Raw genomic sequence first — 13,459 nt, forward strand, 5'->3', positions numbered from 1 at the left:
CAATCATATGCACGTCATGATTCATAACCACACATTTGAATACAACAACAATCCACGAACCTCGTAAGATAAAATTGGAGTGGCAAAATCAAATCAAAACGGACTTTGACAGAGTGGAAGATTAAAAATACCAAATGCGGCACAACACGGAGAACAGAAGCCGGAACACTCCAAAGAGGAAGAACAGATGATTCCCCAATCGGTATTTCCTGACGGTAAGAATCAAAATCTTCAATTTGTGGCAACATTAAGAACAACCTCCCATTTTCGAAACCGCTGGTAGCAAGCCTAGAAGTGAATTCTCTCTCATTTTACACTTGAAAAGATGGCCCTCTCCATTTCCTTCTCGACGAACATCCACTGCCCATCTTCTCCGATTTGCAGATCAATTTCCTCTCTCAATCCATGCGTCGGTGTTCTTTTTAACGCTAGGAGAGATTACAATCGTGGATTTCCGCTAATTGGATCATTGGACACCAAATTGGCAAAAACCAGGGCTGCTTTGTCTGAAATTTCTTACCGCAAGCAGTACCCAAAAGTGGGTGCCAAATCCGTTGGACCCATTCCACCTGCCCAGCTAATTCAAGTCGTTGAGAATGCTGCCAAGACTGGTGCCGAGGTTTGTGATGCGATGATGATATTTTGTCCCTTGAAATGCTTTTAGTTCACTAGTTTTTTCTTCTTCCTCTACCCCTTTTCGAATTTCTTGTTTGTTTCATTTTGTTTGCTTTGAATATCTGTGGTATGATATTGCGACAAGTCATGATTATCAGATCACTCTGAAGCTTAACAATGCAAAATGTGGTGTGGAATTGTAGCTTCTGAAGTTATAATCAATATAATTTGGAGCACAGAGCAATAGGGTGTTTGTTGCCGTGAAATTAGAAGTGGTTGTTTAGGGTCATTTGAAAGTTGTTCTATATCATTGTCTGAATTCTAGCTTCTGAAGTTTGCTCCACTATGGACAACTTAATGAACATGGTTGCTACCTTTTGAGAAAAGGGTCATTAGAGTATTTGCTTGTTGGCTTCATTGTGTGAGTTTTGAGACCTTTCCCTTGATGTACCCAGGTGGTGATGGATGCTGTTAATAAGCCTCGAAATATCGAATATAAAGGACTGACGGACTTAGTAACCGAGTAAGGATCCCCTGTGGAACTTTCAACTACTGCGTCATAAGTTTTATGCTTGATGTCATATCGAACGATAACATTGCAATATAGATTTCGTTTTGTGGTATGAAATGAAATTGTTTTTCGGTGGAGGAGTCTCGTGCTCGCGATTTTCTTGGATAAAAAAGAAATGGAGTAAAACATGTACATGTTTTTTTTTTTTTTTCCAGCTAAATGAGAAGTTAACATATAAAATGATTGGAATGAAATCTATGCATGTTTGTAAAGCTATTGATGTACTTAATTGCTGCTAATCTTTCGTTTTTGGCTTACATATAAATATAACACTAACCTTGTGACAATTTAGTGTTTCTTATTAGCATTCTGTTTTCATCATGTTTCCTGATTTACTTGCAGAACAGATAAAATGAGTGAGGCTGCTATTCTTGAAGTTGTTAGAAAGAATTTTAAAGATCACCTCATCCTCGGAGAAGAGGGAGGGGTTATAGGAGATTCGTCATCTGATTATCTTTGGTGCATTGATCCGTTAGGTTTGTATTTGCAACTCTGTCTTCAGTGCGAAAATGTAGAGTAAGTCATTTTTTTTTTAGTGTTAGGAGATGAATCAACATCTTCATAATAAATTATCGGTTACCTTCAAGATTAATCTATATGTGAGATCCCACATCCGTTGGGGAGGAGAACGAAACACCCTTTATAAGGATGTGGAAATCTCTCCCTAGCAGATGCGTTTTACAAACCTTGAGGGAAAGCCCGAAAGGGAAAGCCCAAAGAGGACAATATCTACTAGTAGTGGGCTTGGGCTGTTACACTATACATCTGAATAATGTTTCCTTTATTTTTCTTTTGATAATGATTAGATACTGAGCTTACTCGCTCTCTTATGTTCTTTCATTTATTTTTGATTGCATGTTTTTCTTAAAAGAACTTAGTGGTCCAACATGTTGCGGTTTTAGATGACAAAGAAAGTTGATGTACTGCATACGTAGTTTATTCGTTGGATCTTAAGTATGTTATTTCAATTCTAAAATTGTTTCCTTTTGTGGGTAACATTTGTGAATCTCTTTTGGGATCCTTGCACAAATTTTGATTCAATAGATTGTATAGAACCAATAACTGCAATACTTGATTTTGATTCGGCCCTTTGTCACCTTGATTTAAAAAAAAAAAACTAACAAAACAAAAATTGATAGTGTAGAACATAAATGAAATTGATTAAAGCATTTGGTCAACCTTAAACTCGATACATATTAAAAGTGTATGCTGTAAATTACTTCCTCTACAAAGTTATTTCCTGAAGCTCGGTTCCAGTTTTGGATTTGTCTACATGTAAATGTGTGAGAATTTTGATTGGTCATGCTCTTTAAAATTCCTTATAATCAATGGAGGACTAGATCTAACAATATTTTGGTGTATTTTATCATCATTTACTCTTAGAGACGAGTCCTATGATAGAATGTTTTTAGCTTATTCCTCTGTTTTATCTATACCATGTGCGTACAGATGTAATCCAATAGGTACAAGTTTTCTAACTTCTGTATAAATCCAGATGGAACAACAAATTTTGCACACGGCTATCCTTCCTTTGCGGTTTCTGTCGGAGTTTTATTTCGGGGAAATCCTGCTGCTGCAGCCGTGGTATTCACATTTATATTTTCATTTCTCCCATCTTCTGTGATTTGAAATCATGCTTTCTAGAGATGGAGGCAAAAAACGAAAAACGATTGAAGGACTAAAGAGAACAAACTAAACAGATTATCAGCTTTGAGATCAGTAATCAATCATCATATTTTCCTGGAAAATTAAGATAATTATCTTTCTTTTATTCAAAATGATGAGTCTACTGAATTGATTGGATACGACAGCTGATTTGGACATGCTTGTTTTGTTTTTGTTATTTTTTCCTTCCATATTTCTTATATTTTTGTAAGGTGTTGCTTCGGTAACGAATGTCCTTCTTCAGGTAGAGTTCGTTGGAGGCCCTATGTGTTGGAACACTCGCATATTTACTGCAACTGCTGGTATAGTTTTTATAAATTTTTGTTTAGAATATAGTTTTGGTTCCTAAAGTTTATCCCTATTTCTAATTTGGTGCTTAAAGTTTAATTGGTTCTATATTAGTCCCTGAAGTTATAATAAGATCCAAATTCAATCCTTATCCTTAAAATCTGATTAAGGAACTAATGAAAAGAATAACATGATTTGTAGTGTTATGTAACAAATAAAAGAGCAAAATCTCGTCCGAGACAAACTTGTCGGGACAGACCCTAGGCTTAGATTAATAGACTATGGATGGGTCAAACATCAAGTAAAGTTCTCCAAGGGTGGTTAGATTTGAGCTTGATAGAACCTAGATAGTTAAAATATATTGAAAGATGAAGGATGAAAAAATAAAATAACTCCCAACGAATTCAAGCCTCGAACCCTCTCTTTGAGTATTCTTACTCGAGCTAAATTCATTAAATAGTTGCCCTAGTTTCATACTTTCCCACTCACTCTATTTATAACAAATCACTCCCACCAAACTTCTTTACTAATTACTAACGAACCCTTTATTCCACAATAGGGTTCATAATTGTTTCCTAATGGCATTCTTATATGAGTTTTCATTGATTGCATGGTTGGACGCTATGTAATAGTAGTATATATTTGGGTATAAGAAAAGAAAAATCTTTCATTTGGCTCCTTCCATGCAAGACAACGAGAGTCATATGGTTTACAATGATGTTGATTATCTTTTACATATATTTAGTAGTTCACGTTCTCTTTATCTGTGAATTTTTGCATGCATCTCGACTATTCTCACAAGGCATTACTACATTTGGTTGCTAGTAACTCCTAGGATTCAATGAACCCATTCCCTCTAAGCTCTTTATTATTTCATGTCCTTTATTGTTTAATAGTTGATGATCTATAGGTGACAATGTGGGAATGTATTGCATTATTTGCAAACTTGAGGACTAAAATAGAACTTCTTTAAGAGACCAAATTAGAAAGGGAGTAAATTTTAGGGTCTAAAACTTTGTTGAACTTGTTTCTTTTTGGATTTACGCACTATTAGTAAGTTCATTGACATTTGTTTTGTTAGGTGGGGGAGCATTCTGTAATGGCCAAAAGATTCACGTGAGTCAAACTAGCCAGGTGAGTTTGTTATCTCGAAACAATTTGGAAACAACCACGTTTGTTGGCATTTTCGTTGTCCTCGAAGTCCCGTTGCATTGGACATATTTGTTTGCTTTGTTAGTGAACTTTTATTTTTGGGAACTCTTATCAAAACTTTTATGCTTATCTTCTCCCAACAAAAATAATCTGTCGTACATTTAGAAGACCGTACCATTACAGCACACACGTTAGCAGTTTCTTACTACACGTTTTCCTTGAAGATCATGCTAAAGTAGTATATTGTCTGCTGAGGGAAATTGTAACACTCACATATTGTGTTAACGATTTTGTTTTCTTCCAAGCATTTGATTTACTATTTGACATCCATGTTTATGAAATTTGACTGAACTTGCACATTTGCAGAAACTAAAGAAAGTTTGATACTCGTGACACCTACAACTTTTGATTTTAAGTTCATCAGAAAAGTGTCATTATATTTAATACTGGGGTTAGCTTTCTTTGATGGCTTAACAGTATTTTCTACTTACTTAGGTGGAACGATCTCTTCTAGTTACCGGATTTGGATATGAACATGACGATCCATGGTCTACAAATATGGATTTATTTAAAGAATTCACAGATGTCAGCAGGGTACTCTTTTTATCTTCTACTGGTTAGCTATATTGATGAACCGTGATCAGCTGCGGTCTCCTTATAACAGGATGAAAGTTTAACTAGGAAATATAACTCTATTTACCTATTTACTAATTTTTGTCTTATCGAATTTTCAATGTGCAGGGAGTGAGAAGGCTTGGTGCAGCAGCAGTCGACATGAGCCATGTAGCTCTAGGAATTGTAGAAGCATATTGGGAGTATCGCCTGAAGCCATGGGATATGGCTGCAGGTGTTTTGGTACTGCTCTGGTTGTCTTCTTATGCAGTACTTTTAGGACTTTAAATTGAACATATGAATAGGTAAACGAACGTTATTTTGGTAGGAACAATTGAGGAGCCTTGTGAATTGGAAATAGAGGAATACAGAGTTTGGTTAAAAATTTGTTTATGTGTATGTAACAGCCCAAGCCTACCGCTAGCAGATATTGTCCTCTTTGGGCTTTCCGTTTCGGGTTTCTCCTCAAGGTTTTTAAAACGCGTCTACTAGGGAGAGGTTTCCACACTCTTATAAAGAATGTTTCGTTTTCTTCCCCAAATATAACGTAACTAGCTAAGACACATAACCTTGACCTCAGAGATTTAAATCCCTACCTCTGTCGATTGTTGAACTTAAAAAAAGTTAAAATAGACTCGGTGAGTTAGAATAAGCATAACTAGTTTTATTTATTATTATTATTTTCAATCGATTGGAAATCCTTGTTTTGAAATTTTGGGTTGCTGTTTTTAGTTATCTTCTTTGATCTATGTAGTCATTTGTTCATAATAAATCCTGCTTGTTTCGTTTTGAACTATAATGGTTAATATCATTTTGTTTCCATGTTTGAACTTGATAGCTTCTCAAACTCTTTCTTATTTAAGTCGAGTGAAGAAACTCGTGGAAACTGGAATTAGACTACGACTTTTATGTTATTATTGAGCCAATTGTTTTTATATGCAGTTAGTTGAAGAAGCGGGCGGAGCAGTGACTCGCATGGATGGTGAAAAGTTCAGTGTATTTGATAGATCTGTTTTGGTTTCTAATGGTATCGTACATGACAAGGTAATGTTTCCAATCCTATCTTCTGTTTCAAGCTCTGATATTGGGCTTCATCACAATCACTGAAGTTTTCTATTGTTACAGCTACAAATTGTATATCCTTCTTTAATACCAACATTCATCTTAAATTGTCATTAGACCAAAAAACTTAAGTTGTTTATTCATATTAGGAGAAAATGACTCAAACACGGATACCATGTTAATAGGTTGCTCGTAGAGTATGGAAAATTCAAGCCTTTGAACGTCTTGGAATGACATATCCTAAAGAACTTGGTTAAAAAAAAACCACAAAATCTTCGACTAGAGATAGTCAGTTCGAAGCTTCTATTTAATACTCGGTCTCCTATTCTCTTCCATAAATGTCATAAGAAAAATTTAAGATATATCAAGTTCTTCTTCATGCTTGGAGTAATGGACGTGTACTTGCTTATGAACATCTATAGGATAACTTAGTTTCAAGCTCTTATGAATTGCAGCTTTTGGAGAAAATTGGTTCCGCAACAGAGAAACTAAAAGGCAAAGGAATTGATTTCTCATTGTGGTATAAGCCAGAGAACTACCAGACAGATCTTTGAGCTGTGCCTCTCAATATGAGTATCCAAGAAATTGTTGTAAGTTGCACTCGATCCTGGCATCATTTTCTCTGTTCAGCTTGCATATGGCACCCTTCCATTGCCTTTGCTAGCTGTGAATTGACTGATTTTCTTGAATAAAAGCATTCATCAAGGTCTTCTTTGAGTAATCTCACAGTTATACTTCATAATTAAAAAAAGTTCGAATAAAATTTCGGATGAGAAAACCGCTGTGACATATATGACATGACGGCTTGTACTTGTTTACGTACCCCTAGGCTTGAGTATGGATTGACATATGCTCACGCTGCTGAAAATCAACGGAAAGGAAAGGAGGGGCCTATAATAATATAGCAACGTGTTTGTATGTAACATGCTGGAGGAGTAATTTGTACTCGAGTGATATTCGACATGCATGAGGGTCCGTTTTAAGAATCATGGTTCAATGAGATGATCCACATTATACTTCTATACTTATTATGACAGGTGTACTTAAGTTTTTAGGGTATTTTATTCGTGCTTATCTACATTATGGTATCTAGATGACATAAAAGTGATCCTATTAACTTAGCAAACATGATCAACAAATAGGGAATACAAGCATCACAAAAAAATTATTAGAATATAATTAATAATCACACGTAAGCATCAATTAATTTATCCAACCATAGTCCATATACATTCCAACCGTAAGTTTATTTGTTGTTGATCACTCATAGGTTCAAAAAATCAAGAGCCAACACATTAACTATCTTAAACTAGAGAATTAAATTTTGATATCCCACATTGGTTGTGGACCGAATGAAACCTTGGGGGAAGCTTGAAAGGGAAAGTCTAAAGATAACTGTTACAAATAATATTAGAGCTCGACACCAGACGATGTGCCGGCAAGAAGGTTGAGCCCCAAAGAGGAGTGGACATGAGGCGGTGTGCCAGTAAGAACGCTGGATCCCGAAAGGGGGTGGATTGTGAGATCCTACATCAGTTTGTGAGGAGAACAAAACATTATTAGTTTGTGAGGAGAACAAAACATTATTTATAAGAATGCAAAAACCTCTCTGTCATGAGAGAAAGTTCGAAGAGAACAATATCTATTAATAGTGATTATGGTTGTTACATTGAATAAATGACATTAAGATCTTGTAGCATAGTCACTCCCACGATGAGGCTTTGAAACATGAGTCTAACAATCTCCTTCTCACGGTTCTCCGTCTACTACTTCTCGAGTTGCTCGGCGGCTTTGGCGATGCGGTCGTGAAGGAATGCCTCTTGGTTGACCATCTTATTGCATTGCTCCATCTCCGACAGGCTTTTGAACTTGGAGACAACCCTCTGGAGCCCCACGGCGGAGGGCCAGAGGTCAGGTTAGGAATTGAAGGGGCTGAAGATCATGGCAGTTTCACCTTCTTTCTCAAAAATTAAGAAATGGGTTTTGGTGTGTTGTGTATTGACAGCTTCAGATGAAACTTAATTAATTGAATTCTTATCCTCCTTGGTATATTTTAATTCCCCATATTAAACTACGTTCCATTAGTATGAACACGTTGCATGTGATTGCATTTTTTGATTTCGATACTAGAATTATTTATGGTGTATTTTTAAATACTGAGCAACGACCCCATGTACGAATGACAACGATGCTAGATGAGGTCACGCCAGATAGTTTTTCGTATTTGTGCCATAGTTCCACTGTTAAGATGGTTTAATCGTAATTTCATCTTTGAACCTTGATACGGGATGTTTTCTTTACTACTTCAATTATATTTTTACTACGTTTGCACGGTTTTTTTAAACTCATGACAATTTTTAAACATAAAATGTTTTGAACAATTTCTACATATGATAGTCATGTCATGCATGTAGTAGCGGTATTGTTTTCATCAATTTTCTTAAGTTTAGGTGAGTTAGAAAATTAAATACCAAGAACAATTAAATATATTATGAAATCATAGTATCTAATGCATGGTATGTTAGACAAAAAGAGTGAACCATTTTGACATAAGTGAGTACAAATTGGAGGGACGAAAGTAAGCTAATTTGGAGTTAGATAGAACTTCGGCTAAGGTCATTCAAGTATGTAGTCTTACTATGAGTTTAGTTAAAATGGATGTTGTGTGATGACACGTGCCTCGTGGTTTTGCATGTGTCATATGCTGGACGCGTGTGAAATATTTATGAAACGATATAAATATGATATGATATGTGAATGTTATGATACGATGTGTTTGATGATGTATTTGAGATATGATATGATGCACGACCCCAGTTTCATGTATGGAAATGTTATGATAATGATATGATATGAAGGAAAACGATAGAGGGATTGTCATATATGATAATGGAAAAGAAAAAATGTTAAGACCTCATGCATCATTGTGTGTTCATGCATTTGGAGATACCCCTTACTATGATACAGACGCGTATATTATGACGCAGGAAATGATTATTATGTTTATCATAATGTTGCTACAACGGTCGTTATTCCTAATGGGTATCCGACATAAACAACTACTAGAGAATGCTCGCCCGACAAAAAAGTGGCCTAGAAGGTGTGTGAATTGACTGGTGGGTCCATACTTGTACGTGTGGACCGTGTGGACCATGTGTAGATTAATAAATACACATCCAATTAACCCATTTAGGATAGTTGCCTAACGAATATAGACTGATTATGATAAGTCCCACTCATGATGGTATGTGATTGCATCTAACCCCAATAGTACGGTCACTTACCGAGTATTTCTAAAAATACTCAAGCCACGTGCTACTTCTATTTCACGTAAAGGCAAGACATCTCTGTGTAGTTGACGACGACATCACAACTAGAGACCATGACACATGCATATGGTAGTTGCATTTATTTTCTTAGACTTACGGCAAAATATGATGTTTTTTATTTAAATGTTTATTTATTCCGTTGTGCCATTTTAAAGATGTTTTCAAACAAAGTACGTAATAGTGTTTTAAGATGAACTTTATGTCTCATGAAGAAGTTCAAACGTTTATTTGCGCAAAGAAATGATCACGCTATGATGATCGTAGCAACTCAGGTAAGTAGAAATCTACGGTCATTACAAAAAATGTAAGAACATAAACCCGTACAACCCAATTAACACCCGATCAATTATTTATTGACGAAGAGAGATGAGAAAAGGTTCTTCACCCTCTTTCGGAATCTAAGCTTAAAAATTTAAAGACCAACCCCAACACAATTCCTTTTCAAGGAGAGCCATTGTTCGACCAAAATGCACCATGGTTATCATCATTTGGAAGTTGAATCACATCATCCCAAATCTTGAATCCCATTTGATCATCATAGGCTTCATGACTCATCATCTCCATGAACCACGACGGCTCGACTGCCGACACGACCTGCGGTTCAGTCATAGTTGTCGTAAGCAACTCAATCCTCTTACAAACATCAGTCATTGTCTCATCAACCAACCACACAAGATCATACAAATCAATGATATTGAGATCTCGTGGTGGAGTCGCTCCAGCCACGAGGCTTTCAAACATGAGTCTTGTGATCTCCTTCTCGCGTTTCTCTCTTTGCAACTTCTTGAGTTGGTCAGTCGCTTTAGCTATGCGGTCACGGAGGAAGGTCTCTTGATTCACCATCTTATTGCATTGCTCCATCTCCGATAGGCTTTTGAACTTAGCAAGAACCCTCTCGAGCCCAACAACAGAGGGCCAGAGATCGGGTTGAGAATTGAAGGGACTGAAAATTATGGCGCACGCCTCGATCCCACAGAGTGTGGTGAGCTCGGTGAGCTTCTTCATTAAGCCCTTCTTCCTCTTCTTGAATGTGGCTTTTCTTGCTGCATCATTTGTTATGTATGTCAGCTTCACCTTCTTTCTTGTCATGGCACCAAAAATTGAGAAAATGGGCTTTGCTCGTGTTGCTACTTATACTCAATTAAGGCTCCCTAAAGTATATATATATTCAAGGTTACGCGACTAATCTTAACCTTTCGTAAATGTTTCAATATTAATTTTGAAGAACGATGTGACAATAACCTGAAATAGAAATTGAGATTCGAACATCATAACACAGTTTTGGGTCATCATTACACTCATTTCAGGTCTCAATTTTCATACGAAATCCTCATAAATTATTATTTCGCAGTAATTTTCGAAAGATTTATGGAAGGTTAAAACTAGGGGTTCAAAAATCCGATGACCCTGACCCAACCCAACCTGTACGATTTGGGTTGGAATAGGTTTTTCTACAACTGTACTGGGTTGAATCTCGAATTTATTGTTAATTTTAAAATATACATTTTATTTACGGTACCATTATATATAAAAATATATTTATATTAATTTTATCTAATTTCATAATTATTTTTTGATTTTTAATTGTTAAAAAATATATATTAAAAATAAAGCGAACTAAAATTTTATTTTTATTAAAAATAAAAATGTAAATCCAAACCATTAAACCTCAATATTTATGTGTTTTTTTAGTAATGATATTAAAAGGATTTAATAGGAAAATTTTGGTTATCATTTTGACAACTTATAATTATTTAAATTTGAATTATATGTAACATCAATTCTTATCCCCTTGGTTGTATTTTTATTCTCCTTCTTAAATATGGCTAATTATTTGTTGGCAATGACACATAACATACAATTTTTTTATTTATGTTTAAATAAAAATATTAAACGCGTTATAAAAACCTTAGGTTATATTATTTTTATTGTACAATAAAAATTAATAAATTTAAGAATAATTATTTAAAATTTCAAATAAATATTTTGGTCTATTTTTATATTTTCTTTGGAATTTTGATTATTATTAATCTAATTGAAGTTGGAAAAATATTATTTTAATCTGTACCATTAACATTTTGCATGTTTTATGTAGGCCAAAATTGGACATATTTTTATTATTTGGAATAATGTAATATAAAAATTATTAATTTTATATTTACGATGGGCTAATATCACAATTAATTTTAGGTGTTCACATGACTCGGGACAATTAATTCGGGCTACCCAAACCAGACCAAAAGATTAGATTGGGTTAGATTTTTTTTTCGGTTTGGGTTGGGTTATATTTTGTAAAACTGAAAATTTAGGTCAATTTACGTGCGGACATTTTTGGTCGGGTTAACCTAATCAACTCGAAAATATGGTTACAATCCAACCTAACCCTACTCTATTTAAGAATGACAGTGCTAAATTGTAACTTGTAAATGTTTGATATTTGAATTTTCTGATATTTTAGTTATTAACATGAATTATAGTTTTTTTTTTAAAAACAACCGTACAACCCAATTGAACAAAAGAATAGAGGATTAGGTTGTGAATGTTATTTAGGTTGTTCAAGTCACCAACTTAATCAACTTAAAATTTCTTCGGTTGGTACAAGTTAAGGCCACTACTCGTTTAAATCAAGTTATTAATATCTTGACAGACGAGATGAATTGAAATAGCTTTAGGTAATCCTCAAGGAAGGGAAGTTATCTTGAACGAAGGAGTTGAAAATGAAGAAGATGACAATGTCCCGCTTTTAGTTGGACATAGTCCTAGGGGAGGGAGAGATATCGGTTGACGGAGAGGAAGAGGTAAAAGAAAGGGTAGCGAAACTTTACTACCAAGAAGGATTGAGAGGAAGTACCAATGTGAGAGAAAAAGAAAGAGGAGTCGGGGGGAATAAAGCTTACAAAGAAATGAATGCCTTTATGAATAGAGCACGTATTGATGAAGACGGTGATGAAAAATATAAAGCTGAAATCTTTGTGATGTGTTGTTACCGTGCTTGCTGGAGATATATTACCTGGTCAACCTCAACGATTTGATAGGAATGTCATGTATGATGGTTACTTCAATATGTATTCTATTACAAAAGAGGGTGGAATCAACTCAAGAGAAAGTTTTGGAATGAATTATGTTGTTGATCATGATCAAGAGTAAAGAAAATTCGTTTCTAAACTTGTGATTGAAATCACTCCACAAAAGGTTTGATCAATACGACTGGAATGATTCTAGCATGCATGTTCTAAACATAAGAATTTCTAGAATAAAAATTTAGCTCTCAACACATCTAAAATAGAAACTTTATTCTTTTCACTTCCAAAATGTGATATCTACCGTGAAAGAAAAGAAGGCTTTATATACCCATCTTTTGGAGACAATGGAATAAGAGTTTATACCATTGTGAGTAAAATTGTATCGATTTACATACCCATCATACATAACCCGACGATCAAATTGTCAAGGCCTCCCCAATGTCCTACCCTCGATAAATCTTGCATTATGGTAATCTCTACTACAGTGTCCTACCCTCGATATCATATAAGGCTCTAGATCAGTCTGGTCTGCAATCTCCATGTTTAACCCATTAAGAAATTGTGTCATGAGAGCCTTCATGTCCTCGTTGAGATCAAGTTGATCCATCAATATATCCATCTCCTTTTAATAATCCTCCACGGACTTGCTTCCTTGTTTCAATGCTTGAAGCTTTTGCGCCATGTCCCATTGAAAATATTGTGGAACAAAACGCTTTCCCATGGCCTATTTGAACTCGTACCATGAATTAATTGGTGTTTCTAGATTTCTTCTTCTACTTGACATCAATTTACCCAACCAAATTTGAGCATATTGTTTGAATTGAGCGATGCATAACATTAACTTCTTTTCATCACTAAAATTATGACAATTGAATACCGACTCCAACATTTTCTCTCATTCAAACTACTCCTTTGGATCGGATTTTTTCAAAGGTTATGGAATCAATCCATGGAAAAGTTTTAAAATGGATTACTTTGGTGATTAAGTCTAAAAGTAAAGAAAACTTGTTTCTAAACTCGTGATTCGAATGAGTCTACAACAGGTTTGATTACTAATAACTCTATGATGCAAATTCTAAACAAATTTCTTTTATTTAAACATGGAGTGGTTTTTTTTTTTTTTTTTTTTTTTTTTTAAATAC

The 13,459-nt window shown here is 35.0% G+C and overlaps 2 protein-coding genes across 2 annotated transcripts; one reads left to right on the plus strand and one right to left on the minus strand.

The window, feature by feature from the left end:
* Positions 1-97: 97 nt before the first annotated feature.
* Positions 98-6,999, plus strand: LOC111495673 (phosphatase IMPL1, chloroplastic). Its single transcript, XM_023145823.1, has 11 exons — positions 98-619; positions 1,071-1,138; positions 1,529-1,662; positions 2,682-2,770; positions 3,096-3,153; positions 4,221-4,273; positions 4,787-4,885; positions 5,033-5,146; positions 5,846-5,947; positions 6,421-6,555; positions 6,795-6,999. The coding sequence occupies exons 1-10, from the start codon at positions 326-328 to the stop codon at positions 6,517-6,519; spliced, it is 1,110 nt and encodes a 369-aa protein (XP_023001591.1). The 5' UTR covers positions 98-325; the 3' UTR covers positions 6,520-6,555; positions 6,795-6,999.
* A 2,736-nt stretch (positions 7,000-9,735) lies between these two features.
* On the minus strand, positions 9,736-10,383 carry LOC111495707 (agamous-like MADS-box protein AGL80). The gene has a single exon (XM_023145867.1). The coding sequence runs from the start codon at positions 10,381-10,383 to the stop codon at positions 9,736-9,738; it is 648 nt and encodes a 215-aa protein (XP_023001635.1).
* Between the last annotated feature and the right edge of the window lie 3,076 nt (positions 10,384-13,459).

Source organism: Cucurbita maxima, unplaced genomic scaffold (genome assembly GCF_002738345.1).
Source record: "Cucurbita maxima cultivar Rimu unplaced genomic scaffold, Cmax_1.0 Cma_Scf00021, whole genome shotgun sequence".
Classification (NCBI taxonomy): domain Eukaryota; kingdom Viridiplantae; phylum Streptophyta; class Magnoliopsida; order Cucurbitales; family Cucurbitaceae; genus Cucurbita; species Cucurbita maxima.

What these genes read in the sequence shown, in the direction of transcription:
- LOC111495707 (XM_023145867.1), bottom strand. Translation starts at nt 10,383, where the DNA reads ATGACAAGAAAGAAGGTGAAGCTGACATACATAACAAATGATGCAGCA.
- LOC111495673 (XM_023145823.1), top strand. Translation starts at nt 326, where the DNA reads ATGGCCCTCTCCATTTCCTTCTCGACGAACATCCACTGCCCATCTTCT. An exon ending in CATATTTACTGCAACTGCTG is followed by an intron (nt 3,154 to 4,220) that starts GTATAGTTTTTA and finishes TTGTTTTGTTAG; the next exon opens with GTGGGGGAGCATTCTGTAAT. An exon ending in ATGGTATCGTACATGACAAG is followed by an intron (nt 5,948 to 6,420) that starts GTAATGTTTCCA and finishes TATGAATTGCAG; the next exon opens with CTTTTGGAGAAAATTGGTTC.